Genomic DNA, 26,404 nt, shown 5'->3' on the forward strand with positions numbered 1-26,404 from the left:
AGGAGAATCTGGTCTTGGTTGGTTTAACTCAGCTTAACTGAAAAGTCCCCTGAAGGCCCGCTGCCTAGAATGATCTTTGCTGTGGTTTCTGAGGACAGCTTTTGTTTAGCTCAAACAAACCTCGTCCACCTGTTCCAGGCTTCCCAGAAGCTACTGTGTCTAGTCTCGGGGATAAATGCCTGCTTGTCCCCTGTCATTTCCCAGCCTCACACGCCGAGCAGCCCACACTTGAGTTAACTACCCACTTCTTTCCGGTGTTGAAGGCAGAATGGGGTTCCTAAAAACATGGGCTCTGAAGTATACCTTCCAGTTCTTCAGTCCCAGCCATGCTTGGACAGGCCACTTTGAGGACACTTCCTCATCTAGGCTGCTAATAGACGGACATCAAGAAGCTGTCCCAAGAGTCACAAAGGGCTGGAATGGGGCTGGGGTGATGGCTCAGTGGGTAAGAATGGTTGCTGTGCAAGCATGGAGAGGACCCGAGTTCAAATCCCTAACACCACATGGCTTATGGTTGTGTGTGTGTGTGTGTGTGTGTGTGTGTGTGTGTGTGTGTGTGTGACCCCAGTGCTGGGGGAAGGAGAGGCTGGAGACAGGATGATTGCCAGGGGTGGGGGGTGAGGAGGCTTACTCCCTGCCAGACTAGCTCTAGGTTCAGTAAGACACCCCATCTCAATGGAATAAGATAGAGACTGACAGATGTCATCCTCATCTAACCTATGTGTGATTGTACCTACATACACATGTGCACACATCCCCACCCACACATACATGCACAGCTGTTATCATTATTATTTTTCAGGTATTATCTTAAAAAGCTAAAGAAAGTGTTCATCACATGATAACTGTCCCGGATGTCCTATTGCCCTGTTCCTTTCTTTTCTTGTTTCTTTCTTTCTTTTTTTTCTTTTGAGTCTGTAGCTAAGACTGGCTATGAATTTACTATGTACCTGAAGAGGGCTGTGAATTCCTGATCCTCCTGTCTCCATCTCTCAAGAACTGGGATTGCAGGCACTTGCCACCTCATCTATGTGGTGCTGGGGATGGAACCCAGAGCTCTGTGCATGCTAGGCAAGCACTCTGACAACTGAGCCACATCCTTGGCCCTCCTTTGTCATCTTTATCATGGCCACACTGTCACTCTACATCCCTAAAGACAGAGGCCAGGGTGGCCTGAGAGGATCCTGCCGCTCTAGCATGAAGAACTATGCTAGGCACCTGGAGATGTTCCTAATACTTTGCTAAAGAAATGAATACATTATGGTGACAATGATGTTCCAAATCCTCTTGGGAAGGCAGAAGAAGAGGACACATGTCACATGCTGCAATGCTGGCCTGCCCAGCAAGATGTGCCACTGTACAATAGTGGCGGACTGTTATGGGGTAACTAGCCACTCTGACTGGATTGGAGGTCTGCTCCACAAGGGGGAGTTCCATGCCTGATAACACAACTCTGTTCAAAAGCCCATAGCTGAGGAGGTCCTAGACCCTAGGAGAGACTAGACTATTGTTATTTTCCTAAATGGTCATGCTCTCCAAGTGTCTCCTAAATATTTGTGTTTATACCCACAGACTTTGGCCAGAGAAGGTTCTTTTTATCTATCTATCTATCTATCTATCTATCTATCTATCTATCTATCTATCTATCTATTTGCAGTGGACAGCAGCAATATGGGGTAGGGGAATAACTTGTCAAGTACTGCAAATAAAAGACTGAGTGTTCAGCTCTACCTACACTGGCCATCTCTATCAGCCACTTCCCCGAAGGCTCCAGGCACATGGTGAGAGAGTAGGCAGGAAGCACATAGAGCTGGAGGATGGGGAGTAATGCTATGAAAGGCTGGATGGCGGTCACACTCACCAACTCACAGCAGCTGGGATTATCTGCACAGGACCAAGCCAGCCAAAATGCAGGCTTAGATGGGGTTGATGATCTCCAAGCTTCACCCATCCTTTACTACGGAGCTTTTGGCAGTAGATAGTTGCTGGGGGTTGGGGGAAAGGGAGGATCATTTATCTATCTATCTATCTATCTATCTATCTATCTATCTATCTATCTATCATCTATCTATCTAATGTATATGTGTGTGTGTCTGCGTGAGTTTATGTGTACCATGTGCATTCAGGTGCCATGGAAACCAGAAGAGGATGTCAGATCCCCGAGAACTAGAATTACGGGCAGTTGAGAACCACCTGATATGGGTTCTGGGAACTGAACCTGGGTCTTCTGCAAGAGCAGTAAGTGTTCTTAACCACGGGGCCATCTCTTCAGCCCAAAGATTTATTTACTTTTAATATTATGTGTATGTGTATGGGTCTGAGTGTATATATGTGTGCCACATGTATACATATGTCTTGGAAGGCAGAAGAGGGTGTTGAATCCCCTGGAGAGGATTGTTCTTTTTTGAGAATGTGGCCACTGGTGGGATTCCCACACTCCAGTGGATGACCCCACATCCACGCACATAGGGATGGCTCCAATTGGACTTAGTGGGAGCGCTCTCTCTCTCTCTCTCTCTCTCTCTCTCTCTCTCTCTCCACACACACACACACACACACACACACACACACATCAAAGGGATGTGTTATGGGGGATAGTGAGGGAGTTGGAGGGTTAGACATGATCATATATCCTTGTATATATGCACAAAACTATCAAGAATAAAGAAAAAACTTGAAGGTAAAATTAGAAATAAAAACAGAAAAAGCAGGACACTTGCCCTACATGTAGACTGGAGAGAGCTGAGACCATATTCAGCGGCACACAGAGTAAGAATCTGTTGTCCCTTGAGAGGTCTACGAGGCATGCTCCCGAAGGACGCTTTCTCCATTGCCTTACCTGTGTTGGGAGCCCTGTTCAGCCAAAAGAGCCGTGTGCAGTAAGTGATACCAGGCAGGTGGCTGGACGGACCAGACCATCTTAGAGACAAGTGAGGCTGAATGCGAAGGAGGGCAGGAAACAGAAGCCTGCAGTAGGCCAGGATCTACTGGGACTTCATTCACCAAGGATGCCTGGAGTAAACAGGCAGGTTAAACACAGGGTGTCCAGGGAGCGAACCCTGGCTCTAAGCTAACTTCAATAGCATCCTATGTGCAAATGCCTCTGGCCCCACCCACTCCTTCAGATCTTGCCTCTGACCATAGCTGCCCCCCCCCCATTCCTCTTGCCTCAGTCCTAGCCCATGCCTCCATCCTGCTGGGGTCCATCCTGCATCCAGGCCAATCTCAAGTCCTCTCTGATAAAGGAAGGAAAGATCTGTCCATCCAATTCCCCCACACCCTTCTCTGCTCTTCCAGGACAACCTAACCCTCCACTGTGGGGCTGGCCAAGCAGAGTTCAAACTTAGCTCTGTCATTACCAGACAGGGTGAGTCATTTGGTTTTTACGGTCTCATTTTGTTCACCTGTGAAAATGGAGATCAGAGCCCCTGAGATCATTTGTGAACATTGAATCACCATCAGGGATCTAACGATCTTGGCACACAGCAGACAATGAATAAATGCTCTTCTGGAAGGCTGTCTTCCCCTGCCTCTCTGGGTGAGAAGTTGGTCCTCCACACTGCGGGCAACTCCCACTGGCCCTTGTACATTCCGTACACCTCACCTTCCAAACTCGGACAGTGCACAGGCTTAAGGCACAATTTTGAGATAACACTGTTACCTCAGCTCTTACTCCTAAGTATCCAAGATTCAGACTTCACAGCGCAGGGCCCTTTCAAAACTCTATTTACACCTGCTGCTCTGCAAAGGCAGGAGCCAGGTTCACACCACCCAGTGTGTGCCAGTCCTGTGTACACCCACGTGTGTGTTTTATCTCCATTGCCAAAGTCTTTTGTTAAGAGTTGCGGGGGTGGGCAAGACACAGCCTGCAGCTCAGGGTCCCTCCTTCAGGGCTAAATTCTGGGTCTTAGAAATATAAGTAGACCTGCATATTCATTGGTTCATTTTCATTAGAATGTAAGTTGCGTGGATCCTGAACATTCTGAACACGGTCCATTGATGCTTTTACCTAGTTATCTATAAAGCATTGACACTACCTTTTAAGTATTCTGCTAGGCCTGATGTTGTACATTTGGGATCTACTCAAGATGCTGAGGCAGGAGGATCAAATGTCAAGGCTTGTCTCCCTGGAATAGTTATTGTCAAACCCAAATATACCTGGAAAGAGAGAGCCTAACAGAGGCACCGTCTCCATTGTACTGGCCTGTGAACATGGAATAGGGCATTTTCTTGTTGCTACTTGATGTAGGAGGGTCCGGTCCACTGTGGCTGGTACCTTCCCTGGGCAGGCGGGCCTGAAGAAAGGTAGCTAAGCAAGTCAGGGAAGCTAGCCAGTAAGCACTGTTCCTCCATCATTCTTGCCTCCTGGTTTCTTCCTTGAGCTCCAGCCCTGACTTCCCTTGATGATAGGCTGTAACCTGTAAGCTAAAGCGAACCTTTCCCTCCACAAGTCTGTTCTAGTCAGTATTTTATCCTTGCAACAGAAACCAAACTAGAACACTAGGCTACAGAGTAACTTAAGTTAAAGGGAAGCCTGGACCACCTGTGGGATTCTGTCTCAAAAAGTAAAAAGGAGGCAGGGTGTGTAGCTCAGTGGCACAGTGCTTGCTAGAATTCTCAGTGAGGGGCTGGGGCGTGGCTCAGTGGTGGAGCACCTGCCCAGAATCCTCCAGCTAGTGGCTAATTAATAGATAGCAAAGCATGTACAAGGTGCTGGGTTGCATCCCAAATAGGACACACACACACACACACACACACACACACACACACACACACACACACATACACACACACACACTTGTTATTTGCATCATGAAGAACAAAGACCTTGAAACCCATGTGTAATACCCCAGCCCATGCACCTGCACTTGCACATCAGCACTGTTACAGTTCTACAGAGGAAGAAATGAAGATTCACATGGGCCCGGGGCCAGCAAACTTATTTGTAAACTGCTTTTTATGTGGCCATTCCTTCCCTTTGGACACAATGCTTTCTGACTGGCTGCACCACGCCCATGGTAGTGGGTGCTCCACGGAAGAGGGGAGCCCTAACTCCAGTACATAGCCCTTCTGTAGTCCCTGGCCTCTGTCCCTTCCTAAAGGCCCTGTGTCACCTTCTTTCTTTTAGATGTTCCATTTCTCTGCGAGCCTACTCTGTTAGGGTAGTGACTGGTCCTATTAGGCAGGCGCTAACTCCTGGAGAGTCTGACCAACAGAGCCTCCCAAAAATAGGACATAAAGAAAATAGGTTGGCCTGCTCAGGACTCTGAAACAGGATGTAAAGACAGCAGTGGTGGTTGACTCCAGACGGGCCAGCTCAGGGCCCCCAAACAGCAGGCAAAGAAAACAGTCGGGTCAAAGCAGCTCCTGGGAGACTCACTTCCCCGGCCAGCATGTGTACAGTATTGCTGCCCTTTCTCCTAGGGAGCCTTTCAACTTCAAGGGCATTTAAACCCCTGTACATATGTATTTCTGGATTTTATACACTTACTTATAACAGACTGAATTCTGTCTAAAGCATGCTTTCATGACAAGCCTGCCTCTTTCCTAGAATTCCCTAGCCTGGGAAGTCACAGAGAAGGGGAGAACAGAAAGAGAGATATGGAGCCCATGTTAGAACAAGAGGGCTGGTGCTGCTCTGCTTGGTCCTAAGAATATATTCCTGCTTCCTTTCTTGTTCTAATTAAACCCCACTGAGCCACTACCCCATCCTGTCTGAATCCCCTTTCCAAGACCACCCCTGAGGCTGAGTCCAGGGGAAACTGGAGCCCCTCTGTTAGAACCCAGGCCCACACCTCAAATGCAGTGACCACTCTGAAAGGCTAGATCCTACACCCCAGAGAGTTAACCTCAGCGCTCTGAGGCTTTCTATGGTCTGGAGCATTAAAACCTTTCTGTGCCATGCCTCCAGTCTAGGACCCTAACCAATGCCTGGATTCGCCATGCTTTGTCACATGTTTTGTTGAACCAAATCATGTGATATGAAACTTCCTGCCAGCCCCCGATGAAGGCTGCTCTCTAAAGAGTCTCTTTTGCACCCTACCCCTGCCCCCTTACCAGGCTGTATCCTTTCCCGCTCTTTCTCTACACACACACACACACACACACCATTTTTCTTTCTTCCTTCCTTCCTTCCTTCCTTCCTTTCTTTCTTTCTTTCTTTCTTTCTTTCTTTCTTTCTTTCTTTCTTTCATTTTTGGTTTTTCGAGACAGGGTTTCTCTGTGTATCTTTGCGCCTTTCCTGGATCTCACTCTGTAGCCCAGGCTGGCCTTGAACTCACAAAGATCCGCCTGGCTCTGCCTCCCGAGTGCTGGGATTAAAGGCGTGCGCCACCGCCATCTTTCTTAAGCTCATCTTTCTTAAGCTCATCTTCAGGCTTTAAGGAAGCCTCTCCTTCCCTCTCAGGCGCCATCATGTCCAGATCTCCACATATGGTACTGTTTCCCTAATGTTATTCCTTCTACCTCAAGGCCCTTTTCCCTAAGGCACCTGCTGCACTTTCTGAAGAGAAGCAAGAGTCAGCTTCCTTTCTGGACCACCCACTGCAGGGGTATCACCATCTCACCATTATTATGTCTAACATTCCCCATTAACAGTCCCACAGCCTCAGTCGCCACACAGGCTCTCACGACGCCAGCAGCCCTCATCCTATCTTCATGCTGTGCTCTGGACCACAGTCACTTGAACAGACAGCCACGGCCACTAGGTCTCCACAGTCCAGCTTTGTCTCTCCACTACATCTCACGAGGCAGATGGAAAGTAAACTCAGCTGCTAGGATTATTAGGGGTGACACCATGGCAGCAGATAAAACAGCTTCTCAGGACACTGCCTGAGATCGGCTTCCATTCTGGTTCTTGCTGGTTAGGAAATTGATAGGTCTCTTCTGGACTCAGTGAAATTGCCTGTTTGAACATGAGCTTCTCCTTACCAAACACAATGTCTGTGGTTACTTGGAAGGCTTTGGAGAACATGACTGCTCTTTCTATCTTGTGGCGAGACAAAGGGGTGGGCTATTTAACCTCAACGAGAAGGGGTGTCTCTCTGGCCTTCACTTCTAGCACCCACCCCCTCTCCCTGCCTCTGTCTCAGCATCTACCTTTGCGGGTGCTGGGGCACAGCTCTTCTTGCCTCCCAAGTCCTTGAGCCTTGGTGCAGCACATCTGGAGGGACCCTAAAGATTTTGGGTTCCTGGTGTGGGAAGTGTCAACAGAGACAGGGCTCTCAGTGGGGCATCTCCTTGGCCCTACAGACTCCTGTTTTGTGAGCCGGATGGGGGTTGTCATGGTAGGGACTCTCAGAGTAGTGGCCCTTTCCTCTCCAATATCTTTACATTTTTTTATTAATTAAAAAATTACTTTTCTATTAGCATTTCAACATGTTCTCTGTCATACTCAGATCTTAGCTCCTATATTTTTATACATGTGTATTTGTGTGGGAGCAAGTATGGGTAGAGGCCAGGAAACTATAAAGGGGTCCATGGGAGGCTAAAAGGAAACTTTGGAGTGGACAGAAGGGAGGGTAACAGAACACATATGATAGGAAGAGGAAGGGGGACACGGTGGGGGAGAAGCAGGGAGATGGAGGAGAGGCATTTAACACACAACAAACCTGAGTATGTAAGAAAAGGGCATCATGTCAGTGAGGTAACGCAGTGTGATGGTTAACACTGTTAACTAACAGACTCTAGGACCATCCTAGAGTCAGGTTGCAGGAAATGCCAGGAGGGCATCATTGAGAGGAGGTTAACTGAGGTCCTAAAATTCACCCTGAGTGTGGGTGGCACCATTCCAGGGGGTGGGGTTCTGGAATGAAGAATGAATGTGAGTGGCTTCCTGACCGGATGTAGCATGACTAGATGCCTCAAGTTCCTGCTCCATGCTGTCACTGCCATGATGGACTACCTCAAACTGTGAGCCAAAGCCAATCCTTCCTCCCCTAAGCTGCTTCCAACAGGCATTTCGTCACAGCAGGGAGACAAGTGACTGAGATCCCAGGCTCAGAAAGACAACACTGAGTGCTACCCCCACCCCACGGTACCTTTCGACGGCACAGGCTGTGGCCTCGTGGCTGATGGATGAGGAGTAGGTTTGCCACTCTCCACCAGGCAGGTCTCGCACCTGCACCGTGAAGTACCGGATGGGGGAGGCCCCGTCACTGCCAGGGACCCACTGGAGCCGGAGGCTGCGGGCTGTCACTTCAGCCTGGGGTACCAGGAGCTCTCTGGGGGGTGCTGGCCTCTCTGCAATCAGAGGAGGAGAAAAGCAGGGATTCATGAGAGACCATTCCGTGTTGCTCCTGGATGCCTGCCCATGGGAACCGCTGTGTGGGACAGGCACAGAGAAAGAAAGTCCCAAGGCTAGAGAGCTGGTCTAGCCTTACAGGTGAAGTATTTACCATACAAGCTGAGAACCCAAGTTCAGTCCCCAGGTTCCACATAAAAATCTGCTTGTGAGGGTGCATGCTCTTAATTCCAGTACTAGGGAGGTAGAGACAGGCACAGAGCTGGGGCTTATTGGCCAGCCAGCATCGCCTAATCGGAGAGTTCTAGGTCCCATTGAAACATTCTGTCTTAAGAAACAGGGTAGAGCTGAGTGGTATTGGTGCACGCCTTTAACCCCAGCACTCAGGAGGCAGAGGCAGGTGGATCTCTGTGAGTCGCAGGCCAGCCTGGTCTACAGTCACACAGAGAAACCCTGTCTTGAAAAAAAAAAAAAAAACCAATAAAAAGAAAGAAAGAAAGAAAGAAAGAAAGAAAGAAAGAAAGAAAGAAAGAAAGAAAGAGGTAGATTGGTACCTGAGGCCAACACCCAAGGCTGGGCCTCTGATTTTTATATGTACCCACACATGCAGTCCCACTCATGTGAACACATGCCCGTGTGCTTCCCCTTGTCATGCACACAAAGAAAGAAAAGCAAGTGAGTCCTAGGTTTGGAAGAGGAGGCTGTCTTACAGCTGACTTTGGATGCGCCAGATCAGGTCTGACTGGGGAGCAGGGCTTGCTCACATAGCAGAACCAGCCAGAAACATGTGCCTCCAGAGGCCCCAACCCCTATCAGCAAGGCCAAGTACTTCTGAATGACAGCTGATGTTTGCAGTAGCACTCTACTAAACAACTCAAGCCTCCTTTGTATGCTGTCTGATTTGGGGGCTCATCTCACCCTTAAAACCTAATTTCTTTTTCTTTATAGTTAACCTGAGTCTAACACACGAGAGAAATCTACTGAGTGCTCCTGGAGGGTGGGAGGCAAGTGCAGGTGGGGGTCCCTGTGGGCTGTTAATGGTTTCTGCCGGGTTAGAATGCAGGGTGCCTGGGACCAGCCTTGGCCTTGAATGGGTGCCATGTGCCTGACACTGTGTTCCCGTCCCCCAGTGATTTCAACAGAGGGACCATAGAGGGAGAAATAATTGTTTAATTGTTTATCATGACAATTATTGATTCTGATTAAAATGTGTGGCGTGTAATAAAGTAGCCATCGATCGTGGGCCCCGCAGTGACAGGGATGTGAGAGGCGCTTCGATCTGGCTCAATCACTGGTCCTGGCTGTGGGTGTGCACGCTGGCTGGAAGCCTGATTTCTGCAGGATGGAAAGAGCTGGGCTCCCCGGCCGGTTTCTAAGGCCTTCTGTGGACACATTGCCACTGGAAATGGCGAGCTCCCTGTCCCTAAGACTTGCATTAGAACCTGGTGGGAAGTCAAGGTTCTCCATACCTAAGGGGTTGGGGGCTGGGCAGGGAGTGGTGGCCCTGTGCCCTAGGCAATAAGCCGGCATGATCAGGCCACACTGGTCTACCCACAGAAGGGTGTTTATGGATGTGTTTTCATGTGGCTCTGACTCAAGCCCTGTAAGGGTCATTCCTCATCCATCCTTTGCCTCCAAAGAGTCCATGGGAGGGAGAGAGAGAGCTCAGCTGGTAAAGTGACTCTGGTTATAAGCATGAGGACCAGAGTTGGATCCCCAGAGCTCATGTGAAAAGAATCCCAGAGGGGTGGTGCATGTAATCTGGGAAAGTGGAGACAGGTGGATCCCTGTGGCTCACTGGCCAGTTAGCCTAGCCAAAGCAGCAAGTGCCAGGGCACTGAGAAACCCTGTCCCAAAGAACAAGGTAGAGAGTGTCTCAAGGAATGATACTCGAGCCTACAAACCCACGTGTACATGTATGTATACACTTGCATGTGCATACAAACACCCACTGGTGGGTACATACACACACAAGTACACATATGAACATGCACACACAAGTATGCATGCAATCACACATGCAAATAGTGTTGGGCATTCCTAAGGAGGGCATGACCCGGGGAAGAAGGCGAGGGCCAAGGGTGGCTGCCCGTGGATCCCTGAGCAAAGGCCTACATCACCAGTTCTTGAAAACACTACTAAGCATCTGGGGACTAGGATGCAGCTGCCAATCTCTGGAGGACCCTCCCAGCGCCCATCATTTGTATCCTGGTCCCCTGAGCCAGGGGCCACAGGGTCACATTGAACATGTATGCCATTGAAGGTCACATCACCACTCTGAGTTCAAGCACATCTTCCCCAAAGGACCCAGTAAGAGCATCCACTTGCAGAGTTGTGGAGACAATAAGGGAGGTGCCAGTGAAGGCCCGCACATGTATCTGGCCAATGGGAGGGGCAGCTGGTATTTGGGAGAACTCAGTAGTAATACATGTACATCTGTAAGGAGGGGTAAGATGTTAGCTTCCAGAAAGAGAAAGACAAGCATCTCCCCAAATGTGCTGTGGCTGTGTTTGTCTAGCATGAATGAGGCCTGGGTGGCTTTGTCTACTTTTCCCCCTAAAGCCAGGTGTAATGGCATACACCTGTAGTCCCAACATGTAAGAAGCAGAAGCAGGAGGATTTGGAGTTCAGGTCAGCCTGGGCTACATTGTCATTAGATGATGTATCTGCCTGCTTTAAGACTATCTTTATCCTAGAGAGATCAGGCTGTCCCAACCCCTAGAGCTGACAAGCCCCTGCTGTGAGGATTAAACCTTCTGCAGGAGTGACCAGACCCCATAAACAAAAGCTCCTCCCTCCCTCTGCAGTCCTAGCCACCACAGTCATATTTTGAACACGCAGGAACCGATGAGCCAAAACTAACCTTCCTCCTTTAAGTTGTTTTTCTGGGGTGTTTTGTTATAGCAATGAAAGGCTAACATAGCCTGACTGGCAGCTTGAAGCTGGGAAGACCCTGGAAGAAGAGATGTGCTCAGCCTGGTGGCTCCTACAGCCAGGTGGCTGGACCAGGCTACAGTCATTGGAGGATCCTGGCTCAGTCCAGGGAAGGATGACGGACACCGGGCCTGCTGGGAACTTGCCGGCTCAGGGTATGGGAGGTGAGGCCTGACTTCCTTCTTTGGTGCTCACTCTGGGGCAGCACAAGATGGGCATGGTTGGCCTCAGGGGAGTGCTGTTCTCCACCCAGCAGGCTTCTCCTCTGACAAGGACTTGGTTTCTTCCCTGAATCCATCTTCGGAGGCTTTGGTGAGAGCTGGAGATGGGAACGGAGGCAGCGATACCTGGAGGCGACTGGAGCCTGGTGTGAGCTCTGTGTCAGCCCCCTCCCTGTTAGATTTAAGCCTCTGAGTTCGACTCTTCGGTCCCTGAAATGGCCTGCTTCAGATCTTGTGATAAAAGTCATCACAAATGCAGCTGTGATACTTACTCACATTTGGTGAGCACTTACATCACACCAGAGCAGTTCCTAGGAGGCTTGCTGATGACAGGAAAAGCCACCTGCCTGTCCTGGGTGTCCTGGGCACTGTGCTAACTGCTCTGCACAGGCCTCCCAAGTCAGTGCCATAGCAGAGAGAGGGGAAGGGTTTGCCCAAGGCCTCACAAGCCTGAGCCTTGAGCTCCAGGTGTTTTCCAGTCCTCCTGGCCTAGTTCCCCAGACCTCTGGGTCTGGCTATGAGGGTAGCATTCCTTGTATGACTTTTCTTCTGGGCACAACATGATAATATCATTGCTATTTTAGAGTAGAGATTATCTTGGACTGGTAACCATAGTAACTAATTGAGCAGAATAAAGATGGTATTAGCTAAATCTATGGTAATAATGATGGAGCTATTGGCACTCCTTGGGAGATGGAGGATAGGAAGGTCATAGAACCTTCACCTGGGATCCCAGCCATTACGCTATCCTGCCTTCCACCTAGCTAGCTGCAAGTGATCCTGGGAGACAGATACTAGATTATACAGGAAGTTGAAGGCTGACTGAAGTGGAGACCCCACACAAACAGCTGTGTGCCCTGCCATCCACAGTCAGCTTTGGGTCTGGGATCTTACCTCTCTTCTCAGTGGTGATGACTGTGGCCTCCAGGGGCTCGCCCCAGCCCTGTCTCGTCTTAGCAGACAATCTGAAGATGTATGCAGATTCTGGGGCCAGCTCTGTGGCTGTGAACTGCCGCACTGTGGCACCCACCTCCACAGTGGTGAAGGTGTGGGGACTGCCGCTGGCCAGGCGGTAGGCAATCTGGTACCCTGTGGGAGGGGGTGGGGACAGAGTCAAGAGTCAGCTTAGCCATTTATTTCTTTGCTTGCCCAGAAAACCTACACTCCTGACACCCCATAATCAGCCCAGATTGGAAACCCAAACACGGCCTGCCCTCTGTTCCTTCCTGATTTCCGAAGGCTGTGGGGCGCATATTGAAAGGGAGAGCACACTTTGTGGTGAGTGTGGTTGTCTGAGCTCAGTCCTCTGTGAAACTCGTCTCACAGTTCATCCTTCACGGGAACAAGATCTGAAGAGAGCTTCATCTTTCCTGGGGATGCCACCAGACCCAGGACCCCGCATTGTTCCCCATGGGGGGTTGTCATGAACCAGTGCCCCTGGCTCTTCCATCCCCTTCCATCGCCCCCTCCTATGGTGCAGCCTTTCCCTTCAACCCGGCAGGAGAGGCCAGAGCCTGCCCTTGGCAGGTTATTTCATACTTCTCAGCAGGAGCAGTGCTTGAAGCCGGCAGGACAGCTGCATGGTTAGGGCTTGTATTATTCAGCCACGTTACTAATTCTCCTGCAGCGGCCTTCCCCACATCCTCATCTCCCATGATTCCAGCCACTTGGCCTCCCTCTCCCAGGCTGCCTGAGCTTGGAGGCGCCACGTTAAATAGTTAAACCCTAAATACCCCTTCTGTTAATTTCCATAACTCCAGAGTGGCAGGGTTTGGCTGGCTCTGCGTGTCTCTCTGAGTTCCTTGATTATGAAGGGGTCATGGTTGATCAGACATTATTAATGATCAAATCCCACCAACCAAGCAACCCCAATGCCTGCCTGCTGGCTTCTGAAGAAGCTTTGCCAATTTCCCAGACCCAACCGTGAGCCGTGGGGCAGACTGCCTTCTGGGCTCATGAACCACGTGTGGTCCAGCTTCTGATTAAAACCAGAATGGATGGGGTGCTGTGACATCTAAAAAAAAAATAATGACAACCCAAGTGATCACGTTAAACAAAGGGGACTCAGCAGGGGAAAAGAAAAGCATTAAAGGCTGCCCTGGTCCTCCACAGCTCCGCCTGCTAGGGCATCCTGTGGGTAGGGACCGCCTGCAGGGACCAGGATGGAGGTCTGCTCACCTCCTGAGGTGTGGCTCCTCCTACTACACAGCTTGGCCAGTCCTCTGGATGCTCTCAGGTAGTGCTTTTGTTAGTCTTGGTCCTTCTGGGTTAGTTAGCTTTTGGCTCTAGGGTTTTCCAAGCTGTCTGGCCATTCCTCCAACTGTCTGGTGAGTTTCTTCCAGTGCTCCACTGGGAGACCAGGAGGACACACACGCAGAGGTTCAGATGGAGCATACCCTGACCTTCAGACCTAGCCACCACAGGTCATCGATAGGGTGCTTATCATTGCCATCTAGACCAGGTGACACAACCCTCAGCCCTGTCCAGAGTGATGCCCAGTGTCCATGAGATGTTAACCCCAGACCCCTGAATGGCCATTATGGCCACTGCCTATCTCTGATGGACCAGCCATGGGATCCAAGAGTTTTGAGGTGTCCAGCAGCTGGTCCAAGCCCCTTCCCCTTCTTATTCACTGACTAAGGACTGCAGCCTAGAGATTGTTGGCCAGTCCTCCTAGGCCACCTCTTCTCCCCATGACACTCATTCACGGGGAGGTGGAGCTGGTGTGTCCCAGGGGACACAGTCTCAGGCCTTCAGAGAATCATATAATGAGAAGATGTCATGGTAGCTGGACAGCCATGTGCAGGGGACATGGTTTCTACAGTTTTACTCCGGCGGCAAGTGCTAACAGCAGCGGTCCCCAGCCGGCCAAACGCAAGGGGGCAAAGGCATCTGGAAAGGTTACAGTTTGCCCAGGGTTGCTGATGACAGGAGCCCCAGGTCTGCCCTATTTTTCTTCATAAAGAAACTCCCACACTTCTAGAGAGGAGACAGCCCCTCTTGGCTCTTGTTTGCTTCCAGGAATGTTCAACCTTTTGGCATTGTGATAGAAGTTGTCATATAGAGTTCATGCTTGAGAACCATTCAATCGAGTTATGGAAAAAAATCACCACCCAGCTAAAACACTCCTGGGTATTTACCCTAAAGTCTGCAAGTCGACACGGCACAGAGACACTCACACGCCTGTCTAACACTAGCACTGCTGACAGCAGCCATTCTACGGAGCCCATACAGGATGTCTGACAGCATAGGAATGGTTAAGGAAAACGTACTGCTTATGCAATGAAATAAAAAATAATTTAACATATGTGTATGTTCCTACTTGTCTCTCGGTGCACCCTGTGTATAATGTCCAGAGGCCAGAAGAGGGCATCAGATGCCCTTGAACTGGAGTTACAAGCAGTTGTGAGGTATAAAGTGTGGTGCTGGGAATTGAACCCAGGTCCTCTGTAAGAACAGCAAGTGCTGTTAACTGCTGAAACATGGCTCTGACCCCACACAATGCCCCGCCCCCTGCATATACACAAAAAATGTTTTTCTATCCATAAAGAAGAATGAAGTTATATTGTTCTCAGAAAAATGGATGTAACTGAAGACAGTCATATAAAAATCATAGAAAGTCACAAATATTGAGAACGCACAAATGAGAGGTCGTTTGTGGTTCTTAGGTTTTCTATAGATACATAAAATCACATATGCATACATATATACATACACATGCATACATGCATATATATATATATATTATGAAAGTAGAAGTTGTTATGTTGGTGGTAAAGTACCCATGGGGGGAGGGGAAGAGGAAAGAGAAGGGAGGAGAACATGGGGTAGAATGTGTGCAACAAGCAATATATATGAGTGTGAAAAAGTTAATAATACAATACAACTTTTTGTAATGTTTTCAGTAAGTTTTTGATTTTGTGGGCCATACTCACAGCTATCTTGGGGCTCATGCAGCCCATGGGCCCTATGTTGGATACACCTGCCAGATCCTGTGCCCTGCAGTCCCCTCTGAGAGGGTTTCTCAGCAGAAACAGAGTTCCCCAACTGCAGAGAGATGTGCCTGGACTGGCACCTGGCTCTGCAAATCCCACACTTTGTTATGTGAAAAGTGACCCCACATACACAACCTCTTGAGCTTGAAGTGGGTACCACAGGCCACACCTAACAGGCTTTTGGGGTTCCCTGTGCTGCAGACAACAGGCTACACCTCACAGGGACACTGTAGACACAGAATTTGCCTTGTAGCCATTTCTCAATTCTATGTGTTAACTGACATTCCCAGGAAAAAGTCTCCCCTTCGTTAAACATTCTCCAAGGCTGATAATTAATTAGAACATCAATGTTTTGTCAACAGCTGGAAGTCACAGGTCTACAGCCAAATTATCTTGGACTATCTCAGCCCCTAAATAGCATCTACGGCCTACCTCTGTGCCTAGCATCTTGTGATGATTAGGTAAATCGTCTGAAATGTACAAACATACACTTGACTTCCACCAACCACTCAAAGCTAAGCATGTCGTCAGACAGTATCCAAAGCCTGTAACAGTGACTTCTCGGCTCTGCCGTAACACGTGTACCCAAAGTTCCCACCAACGTGTTTGAAAACTGTCCTGATTTATGATTTTCTTTGCTCTGTTACTGGGAAAATCCCACCAACTGTTACCACACTGGAAGGTGGAATTTGGGGTAATCCAAATCTGTGTTCCTGGGCCATGCTCATATTTTGGTATTTTGCTCCAGAATAAACTATCTCCCTTTGAGGTGAGAGCTGTGTCTGTTGCTGTTTTGTATCAACACATGTGACAGGAACACAGTAATGGCACCTGGTCTCTACCCTCTATAACGGGTGGATGTTGTTGCCATGATGCCCCTCACCGGGTTACTCTAGGGCTTTTTGTCACACCTGCAGTTACTTTGTCATGTGTTTTTTTTTCCTCCTTGAGGGCCCATTCTTCTATAAGCACTTATGTTGCCTCAGACCTACAGAAGCCTCGGGCCCAGCTCTGGAGTACCTAGGACCAACACCTAACCTGCCTCACTGTGGTGATTTGAATAGGAATGGCCCCCATAGACTCATGTGTGTGAATGCTTGACCCATAGGGAGTGGCACTATTGGGAGATAAGGCTTTGCTGGAGTAGGTGAGGCCTTGTTGGAGGAAGTGTGTCACTGTGGGGACAGGCTTTGAGGTCTCCTATGCTCAAGCCATGCCCAATGTGGCACAGTCTCCTTCTGCTGCCTGTGGATTAAGATGTAGAACTCTCAGCTCCTTCTCCAGCACCATGTCTGCTTGCACACTGTCATGTCTCACCACGATGATAATGGACTAAACCTCTGAAACTGTCAGTCAGCCCCAATTAAATGTTTTCTTTTATAAGAGTTACTGTGATCATGGTGTCTCTTCACAGCGATAGAAACCTTAACTAAGACACTTACCTTGACCATGACACGGGCAATGCCCAAACATGTCAGGGCTTATTGAGTTAGCTGCACACGATACATGTTCACTCTGAGCCCAGAGAAGACCAGGTAACTTTAAAGTAGGATCCTCCATGGAAGCATGTACTTTACAACTCTGTCTACTTCTTTAGAAACCAGGGGAATGACCCAAATTTGAAGTCTTTGTTTTCCTTAATGTTTATTTTTTTCAATTGTGATTTATGTGTATGTGTGTAAGTATATGCCATGTGTGTGTAGGTGCACTCGGGAGTCCAGAATAGAGCATCAGATCTCCTGGAGCTGAAGCCACCCAACATGGATGTTGGGAATTGAACTTGGGTCCTCTGCAAGAGCAACAAGCACTCGTTCTTAACCGCTGAGCCATCTCTCCAGCCCCACAACTCTAAGATCTTCTGACTGGGAATGATACCTCTAGTCATGTAGTCAGTATTTATTAACAGTATTTTAGAAAACGCCTAGATTTAAGCTGCCTTTCTTTAAAAAAAAAAAAAAAAGGACATTAGTCTAGGTCTATTGGCACCAGTCTGTAGTCCTAGCTTCTCAGGAGGCTGAGGCAGGACAACTGAAAGCTCAAGCCAGCCTGTGCTACAGAATGAGTTCAAGGCTTGCCAGGGCATGTAGAAAGACTGAATATCCAAATAAAAAACACAGAAATCTCAGTAGTAGAGCACCTGCCTAGAATCCCCCAGTGAGGGGCTGGGGTGTGGCTCAGTGGCTCTTGGTTGTCATTTGTGGATCTTTGTATCTCTTGGGAGCCCTTGCCCAGAGAGTAGATAGACAATGATCTATGTTCTAACCCAGTCCAGTTCTTTGTTTACCTTGGCTAAGTCCCTACCCCATGTCACTCTCTATATTTCTCCTCTCACTGGTAACGCTGATAACATCCACGGTGGAAAGAAGGTTCAGCAAGTGAAGTGCTTGCTGTTCAAGCGTGAGGACTTGCGTTCAGTCCTAGCCAAGGTGGTGGTGTGTCTGTTACCCGAGTTCTGGGGAAGTGGAGACAGCTAGCCAAATCAGCAAGCCCCAGGCCAGTGAGAGACCCTGTCTCAAAAAACAAGATGGACAGAGTCTAAGGAATGACACTTGATGTTGACATCTTACTCTCACACACAGGTGCACACACTTGCACATGCAGAGAATGAATGAATGAATGAATGAATGAACGAATGAATGAACGAATAACATTTGGCACTATGTATAGAGGCCTCTCTATTCCAGGCTTTTCATCTATATCCATTTAGACCTTGTAGCCTTCCAGGGTGTGTTTCTGCCTGTGTATGAAGGTGGGACTGGCCATGTTCTTGAGCAGTAACAGGGCACACACACACACACACACACACACACACACACACACACACACACATACTCACACTCCAATACACGCACAAATAAAAATTTAAAATTTTCTTTAAAAACTCAAGAAAAGCCCTGTGTTAGTGCCGAGTGGTGGGGACTCTTGGTGTTATTAATCTTTAAAGGATACAGCGTGACTGCCACTATAAAAACGTCTACACCGGACAAGGCACAGGCAGTCAGTCACCTACAGATGACTTCAGTATATAGGCAATGAGCACAGGTTATCTGCAGACACTACACCGTTTATCTGAGGACTTGACCCTCGGTAGATTAGGGTATCCCCAGGGATCCTGGGACAATCCTATGGTTGCCTAGCACAGTAGGGCCCTCCCTCTTGTGGAAGGGGATTTTTGCTGCAGGGCTACCCTTAATCCCTGACCCCTCTGTCTCTGAAACAGAAAGAGGAGACTATCTACCCGGGACAGTCACCATGCAGACTCAGTAGATAATGTAGGGAAACCACAAGGCTCAATGTCATTTGTCTCTAACTGCAGGAAATCTGGGTTATTATTTTCTACCTCCAATCCACTTCCCACACTGAGCTATTACCGAGAGAAAACTCCTCAGCCTCAGGCTTCTGTTTGTACCTTGCTATTATTTTCATCCAATAGATGTGGCATCATTAGCAGGCCCTGCACCCTGGTGTGCTGAACATAAAAATTAACACCCGCTCATCACCCTGACACGCTGAAAAGACTCATTCGCTGGACCACGGCGGTCTTTTCCCCATACATCCCCGGTGGAAGAGGCAGCTTTGGAGTAGTTCTTGCATTTTTAGAGAATAATGATGGATGGTGTTCAGAGCTAAGAGCGGTTCTGAGGATGAGGCTTCTTATGTAATTATGGTTGCAGCCGGATCAGAAGCATTAGCGGGCAGGATTTCAGCGAGCCGAGGTCAGGAGGCTGCTGTGTGTGTTTGCAAAGAATGGGTACGCTTACTCGAGAGGAGGAGGAGAATGTGGCCCGAGAGAAGCACAGTTTTTAAGGTTATGGGTGAATTATGATAATGCGGGCATTGAAGAGAACAAGGCCAAGCATGAGGGACATCGATCCGAGGGAAGATTAAAATGTGCATTGAGAGGCCTGTGCCTGTTTCTGAACGTGCTGGAAGGTGGAGGGGGCACTGCATGCCTGGAAAATTGGCTGGAGGGATGACAGAGGATTGGGTACAATGACACAGCCGTGGGCTACAAGCCTCGTGGGGGTCCCCACTCCTTGATGTCTGACCCCGAGAGCTGGAACAGCTATCTGGGGCTTTGTCTTGACATTCAAGGCAGCTGAGAACCTTTTATGAGCTGTACTGATGGCCAACAACCAAAGGCATTGGTCTCCCTGATGATGCTCGGGTCCCCAAAGCAAGGTCATCAGCAGGACATGGTGCTGCTAAGCCTTGACAGCGGTTTGGAAGCTATGATGTCTGCGCTCACACTCACAAAGGTGTCAGAGAACCCAGAAGCAGCTTAAGGGTCCCAGGAAGCCCCAAGTCTAGCCCATGGCATGTAGCTGTAGGTTTATAGATTATCTACTTAAGGGCTGGGAACACAGGAAAGCTACAGCAGGGTTCTCAAAAAATGTTCAGGGTTAGTGTTAGGTCCTGGCTGGAGGGGGAGGGGATTCTGATGGGTGGGGAAGGAGCGGAATCTGAAGTGTCTGGGCTGGCTATGGCATAGTTCTGAGGAGTGTACGAGTGAAGCCTAGCTTAACAGTATTCAAGGGTGTGAGGAGCAGTCTGTCAAGCTGGAGCGGGTGGCTATACCCAGGTAGTTCCATACAACCCCCGAAGGAGGCTCCGAACCGCTCAGAGCTCTCCATAGTAAAATATTTACCACACAAACCAGCGAGTGTTTTCTCCCTCCAGGCACCTGGCACTGTTTCATGCTGTTAATCTCTTTGGGAAATGCAAGAACATGTTTTCAGAGAGACTGGGAGGGAAGGTGTGAGCTGTGGAAGAGTTCACAGGCTTAGACGACCGCCCAGGCAGCCTGAGCGGGAACATCCTTTTGAGGTAAGCCAGGCAAACAGAGTATTTCCTTCCCACTCCAGCAACAACATGGATCTTCAGGAACCTGTTCGTCTTTCTTTCCTGGTGTGCTGGTTGTAATGGTGCCTAAGTGATGGGTCCCCCAGACAGCATCTGCCATCACCAGATGCCACTGCAGCCGTACTTTAAGACAGTTAGCCATGTGACTTAGCATTTGTGTGTGATGGTTAGTCTTGTTGGAGTCACCTAAGAGGCCGGCCTCTGAATGGAGGTGTGAGGGGATTCACAGGAAGAACTAACTAGGGAGAGGGAGTCCTCTCCAGAGTGGGCAGTGCCTTCCAGCAGCCCACATACAAAGGGACTGGAGGGAAAAGCAGTGCTCTGCCTGCCTGCCTTTGTCCCTTGCTGTAAGTGCATCCGCTCTGGGTCGCTGCCACCCTTCACTGGCTTTGGAATCCAGTCTCTTAAGACTTCCAACATGGGCTGAGGACCAGTGAGTGGCTCTCCAGGAATCCTTCAGGCCCTAGGCACCAGATGGGGATTTCTGAGGTATCCTGACTCATGGACTGACCAGCTACCCGGTTCTCAGCTTCTCCAGCATGTAGATGGCCGGTGTTGGATTCCCCAGCCTGTCTCTAATAAATTCCCTTAGTAATATACACTCAAATCAGTTTTGTTCTTCTATAGAATACTGACTAATGCAGGATGCTTGAAGTCTGTAAATGTCATCCACTTCTTCCCTATGTGTTTGGGATTTTCAATGATGGCCCCATCAGGACATCACATTAAATTCAAAGGTCCCAGTTAAGAAAATAGTGCAGTGGGTAAGAGAACTTGCTGTGCCCGCATGAGGACATGAGTTCAAACCTCCAGCACGCATGTAAAAAGTCAAGTGTGGCTGTATGTGTATGTCTGTAAGCCCAGCACTGTCAGGAACAGAGAAAGGAGGGTCACTAGAGCTGGTGAGCCATCAGCCTAGCTCCAGATTCACGGAGAGACCCTGTCTCAGGGGAATAAGGCAGAGACTGACAAAGGACACCCAGGTTCCCCCTCTGATCTCTGTGTGTGCACAGGTGTCATACCTGAACACCCGTGCGTGCACACATGCATGCGTGCAAGACACACACACACACACACACACACACACACACACACACACACAAGTGATGGAGAACAGGGGAACGCCGTGTGCATCAGTACACACAAAATCAATTTCTGGCCTGGCCTGGCCCCATGTCATACAGGGTCCTGTAAGCCAGCCCCAGGATCAAAGGTCCTCCAGCCAGAAGAGACAGGCTAGCAAATGGGACAAGAACGCTCACATTTATTGAGCACTGAATGTGGTAGATGTTTTTTTCTGAGCGCTTCACTGTACATGCTGAGGGAGGTATAAATGGGGAAACCGAGGCCTGGGAATCCAAGTGACTTTTAATAAATGTATTCAGTTAGTAGATGGCGGGCTGACGTTTGAGCCTAGACAGTGGGGCTTTGGGGGTCTTACCCATCATCCCCTCTGCTTTCTGCCTACATAACGCAGAGCCTAAGACACTGGGAGAAGTACTTGCAGCCCTGTGAGAGTCGAGCCACTCGAACTGCATAAACAAATCTGCTGAAACGCATAGCCTTGCAAACAGGTGTGTTTCCTTCAAATTCTTTTTCCAGACAGGATCTCATATGTGAGATCTATGAGTCCAGGCTAGCCTTATGGGTCTCATATGTGAGACCTGTGGCCCAGGCTGGCCTTGAACTCACTCAGTGGCTGAGGATAACCTTAAATTTACTTTCATAATCTCCAGCCTCCACATTCTGAGTACTGGGATAACAGGGGTGTGCCACACACCCACTGTACCCAGGGTTTCACACAGGCATGTACTGCCAACCTCTTAGAGTTTCCTTTGGGCACAATGTCTAGAGATGAGAACGGCTGGGGTGGAGGTGGCCCTGCTCATCTTTCCCATGTGTGACTCTCTAGCGGCTACACAGGCCACACTCTCAACAAGGACGTGTGAGGGGGGTTGTCTTCACACGGTTTCATTTGTTCAGGTGGTCACGAGCTCTCATGGTTCCAGGTCTGATGGATGTGACCTGGCATGTTACTGCTGCCTAAATCTCACGTTATGGTGCTTCTGTGATATGCGAAACAAATGTTCCAGGACATTTTGAAGAGTAAACGCCAAAGATTTAGAAGTGAGCTGACAGTCCCATCTGGAACGATGTCCTCTGTGAGTGCAGAGGAGGGTGCCTGCCAGGTAGAGACACATGGAGAGCAGGTGGCGGACTTGCAGGGGAGTGTGCTGCAGGCTGATGGTCCTCAGTGAGGGACTAGGAGGTGGGATCCACAGGTGGATTCTTTCTTTGGTGGTAGACCATGACCAGGTGAAGTCACTTACAGGCTAAGGCATCAGTGTACTACCCAGATCCTGACTGGTGGGTCTGTTGTCACTGTCATCTTGTGTAGTTATTTAGTTTGATTTTAGTGTGTGTGTGTGTGTGTGTGTGTGTGCATGTGTGTATTTGTGAGCATGTGCTCGTGGAGGCCAGAGGTCAGCCTTGGTGTCATTCTGCAGGATGCTGCCCACCTGGTGTTCTGAGACAGGGTCTCTCAGTGGCTCGGCGCTCACTGAGCAGGCTTGGCTGGCTGGGCAGTGAGCCGTGCCATCCTCCTGTCTCTTTCTGCGGTACTAGGATTATAAGCGTGTGCCACCGAGCTTGGCTTTTTTACATGAGTTTTGGGGAATACAGAACTGAACTACCTTGCAGGATCTATAAAAGTCCTCCTCACTCTCTCTTGTATGACAACCCACCCCCATGTGTGACCTGTGCAGAGTCTTCATCAGCAAGACCCTCCCCAATAGCCCTCCATCCCCAGAGACTGTATAAACCCCCTTTCCTTAAACACCTGCCTTTAACATTGCACCGAATATGCCATCATTTCCAGTGGGACACAGAAAGCTGTATTAGACCGTCTTACTGCCCACATGGGGCACTAGGCTGGTTTTAAAATCACATCGCTTACTTCACAGGGTCTAACATTTTACTAATTATAGAAGCACTGTGAATCTAGGGAGAGTGAACCTTCATTCTCTGTAAACTGTACAGCCTGTGGCATTCAATCACAGCAGCAGAAAACATAGAGGAGGAGGCCTTCTATGACTCTTACAGGAGGACCCCAGGTAAGACCCTGGCCCTGTGTTTGCATGGGAGGCCCTGGTTAGCAGTGCAACGCTGCAGCATCCATCTGCAGTCCCAGAACAATGACGTATGCAGAGAGTGGACCAGGGAGTTAGCAGTGCCTGGGGTCAGTAGGATTGGCAATGGGAGTGGGAGGCTTGGGGTAGGGTGGGGCTCAAGGAACCTACTTCTTCATAGAAAACAGTCTGGAGACCTCTGGGACTCCAGGTGACGGACCAGAATTCTACTATTCTGCATCTACCAAAATGTTGCCTATTTTACTGTGGCCTTCTGGGGACAACTCCTAGGTAATCACGTATCCAGTTTTGTTGGCTTCATAATGACCTGCTGCCTGCTGCCATGCTGAGGCTAGGCTCCTGCTAAAGCATGGTTTGTCTCTGCACTGGCCACCTGCTCTTAGGTCATTTCCCTACCCGTGGGCCCAGCCCATGGTGCTGGCTCCAGATAAGGCTTGCTATCTTTTTCATTCAGAACTCATTCCAACAGGGGCTTCAAGCACCTGTAACCTCATAGCCACCAGGTTCAGAAGCTCTGAGATCACAGAAATACTTGTGTCTGGTAGCTTCAGGGACCCTGCAATGGCAGGTCAAGGAGCAAACAGGCCATGGCCTCCTTGAGTGGATGACACAGCATAGCATCACTCAGGCCCATCCTAAGGAGGTAAGTGCTCCACAAAACATGCCTTTTGGGCCTCCTTCCCTGGGCTGCTGGTGGTCTCTCTCTCTCTCTCTCTCTCTCTCTCTGTGTGTGTGTGTGTGTATCTATATCTGTGTGTTTGTGTGCTTGCATGTAAGTGGATGTATGTGTAGGTGCCTGCAAGACAACCTTAGGTGTGGTTCCTCAGGTACTGTCCACTTTGTTTTTTGAGACAAGTGCTATTCACCATTTGAGACAGGATCTCTCACTGGCCTAGGACTTCACCATTTAGTGAGGCTGCCTGGCTAGTGAGCTCATTGGACCCACCTGTCTCCACCTCCACAGTGCTGGGATTACATGCATGTGCTACCATCTGAATTCTTTCTTATGTGGGTTTAGGGGATCCAACCTGGGCTGGTAGGCTTGCATAGCAAACGTTACTGATGGAGATATCTCCCCAGTCCTCAATCTCCTTAAAAAGTTTTTGTTGTTTTTTGAGATTTATTTTTGTTTTATGTATGTGGATGGCTTGCCTACATGTATGACTATGTACCCTCTGTGTGCCTGGTACCCGTGGATACCAGAAGAGGGTGTTAGAGCCCCTGGAACTGGAGTTACAGACAGTTGTTAGCTGTCATGTGGGTGCTGGGAACCAACCCCAGGTCCTCTGAGAGAGCAGCCAGTGCTCTTAACTGCTGAGCCATCTCTCCAGCCCCTCAACCTCTTTTTAACAAAAGTGAAATACTTTCTTCAAGCCAAGTCTTAGACTGGCAAGATCAAAAGCAGGGAATGGCAGTGGCTTTTTGCCACCTGCTCATCATTTCAGATAAATCATTTCCCTGGAAGTTGCCTACTATCTCGGAGCCTCCTGTGAGTGGGGACCAGGTAGATGTCACTGGTGACTTGGGTTTGCAGTCGTACTCTGTGCTGTATTCTAGGACCCTTCCCCTGAAATGTGTCACATTTTTCCTTGCGCCACATTCTCCAGCACACAGCAGAGCACTTGCCCATGGTCCCCACCCGGCCCAGCTCTGGATCTGTCTGCGCCCTCAGGCAGAAGCCACCAGATGTCCATTCCCTGCTCCCCCTCCAGACTCACTGTGAAGCAGCATTTCACCCACCCAACCTCCATCCAGAAGGAGTGGCTCACAGGACAGTTAGAGACTTGGGATCATGTTGGTCATCGGGAGACCTGAGAAGGGTGGGCCGTACTCAGTCCTGTCTCCCACTAGGCAATAGTAACAAACATGGGGTCTTTAATATGACTTAGTAAGAGGATAAATAAGTAAAGGTATTGATGGTGTTTTAAAACACAATTTGCTAGTTTTCCATCCATCTTTTCAGAGCTGCGTCTCTGAATGTGAGGCTGAGAACCTGAGGTTCACATGTCATCCCAGGGGACTCTACTGTGGGTCAGTGCAAGCCTCGTGGTGGGAGACAGGTGCCCTCAGGAGCCTGGTCGGCACTGACTGAAAAACCAGCCTGCCATTTCCCAAATAACCACCAGCACAGCCTGTAGTGGAAGGAGGCTGATTACGAATGGGCTTGCCATGGGCCATAAACAAATGGAGGGAATTCTGGGTTAATAAAATGTAAATTTCATTCCTTGAGAAAGCCTCAGTGCCCTGCTCAGGAACAAAAGAAGCCTGTGATGCTCTGTGTCCAGGAGATGCTGCTGTTGGCATGATTTGTGTCTACTCACCCCATTGTCTGATAGAAACAGGAGAGAGCAAATTTCTCTCCTCCACCGCAGTGTTCCTTACCCAGAATCACACCATTGGGCTCCTCCGGGGGCTGCCACACGATCCGCACTGCAGTTAGCCTCACTTCAGGGAACACCAGCCGCACGGGGGGACCTGGGGCTAAAGGAAAGCACAGTGAGGCAGGAGTCGTATAGGGTTCTGTGGCCAGCCTCATGCTCTAATGGTGAACGTGGGTCTCCTCGGAGGGGCCCCACGCTTTCATTTTTTAATTTATGTCTCAGAAATTGATTTACCCTTTTAAAACTGTTCATTTATTTATGTGTCTGTGTCTGTGATATATGCTGCATGTGTGCCACCATCTGTCTGTGGAGGCCAGAAGAAGGCGTCAGATCTTCTGGAGCTGGAGTTACAGGCAGTTAAGAGCTGCCCAATACGGGTACTGGGAATTGAACACCAGGAGAAGAGCAAACATTCTACACTGCTGAGTCAGTTCTCCAGCCCCTTAGTTTGTATTTTGTATCTGGCTTTTTATGTGGGTTTTAGGGATTTGAACTCAGGTCCTCATGCTTATTCAGCAGGCACTTTGCAGACTCTGTCATCTCCCCAAGCCATGTTTTCAGTGAAGGACTTCGGGACCCTCAATGGCTCCATGTGACTCCCTGATGATTCTGAAAAACA

General features: G+C 49.2%; 1 protein-coding gene across 1 annotated transcript in view; it reads right to left on the reverse strand.

Annotated features, from left to right (window-relative positions):
• The window catches only part of Sdk1 (sidekick cell adhesion molecule 1), a 281,083-nt gene that overhangs the window by 92,057 nt on the left and 162,622 nt on the right, over positions 1-26,404 (reverse strand). Inside the window, exons 24-26 of the mRNA XM_059249807.1 lie at positions 25,787-25,885; positions 12,292-12,486; positions 8,040-8,241 (exon numbers count right to left, since the gene is read on the reverse strand). Coding sequence (XP_059105790.1) covers positions 8,040-8,241; positions 12,292-12,486; positions 25,787-25,885 — 496 coding nt within the window. The remainder of the gene's footprint in view (positions 1-8,039; positions 8,242-12,291; positions 12,487-25,786; positions 25,886-26,404) is intronic.

The sequence above is a fragment of the Peromyscus eremicus genome, chromosome 23, assembly GCF_949786415.1.
Source record: "Peromyscus eremicus chromosome 23, PerEre_H2_v1, whole genome shotgun sequence".
Lineage (NCBI taxonomy): Eukaryota > Metazoa > Chordata > Mammalia > Rodentia > Cricetidae > Peromyscus > Peromyscus eremicus.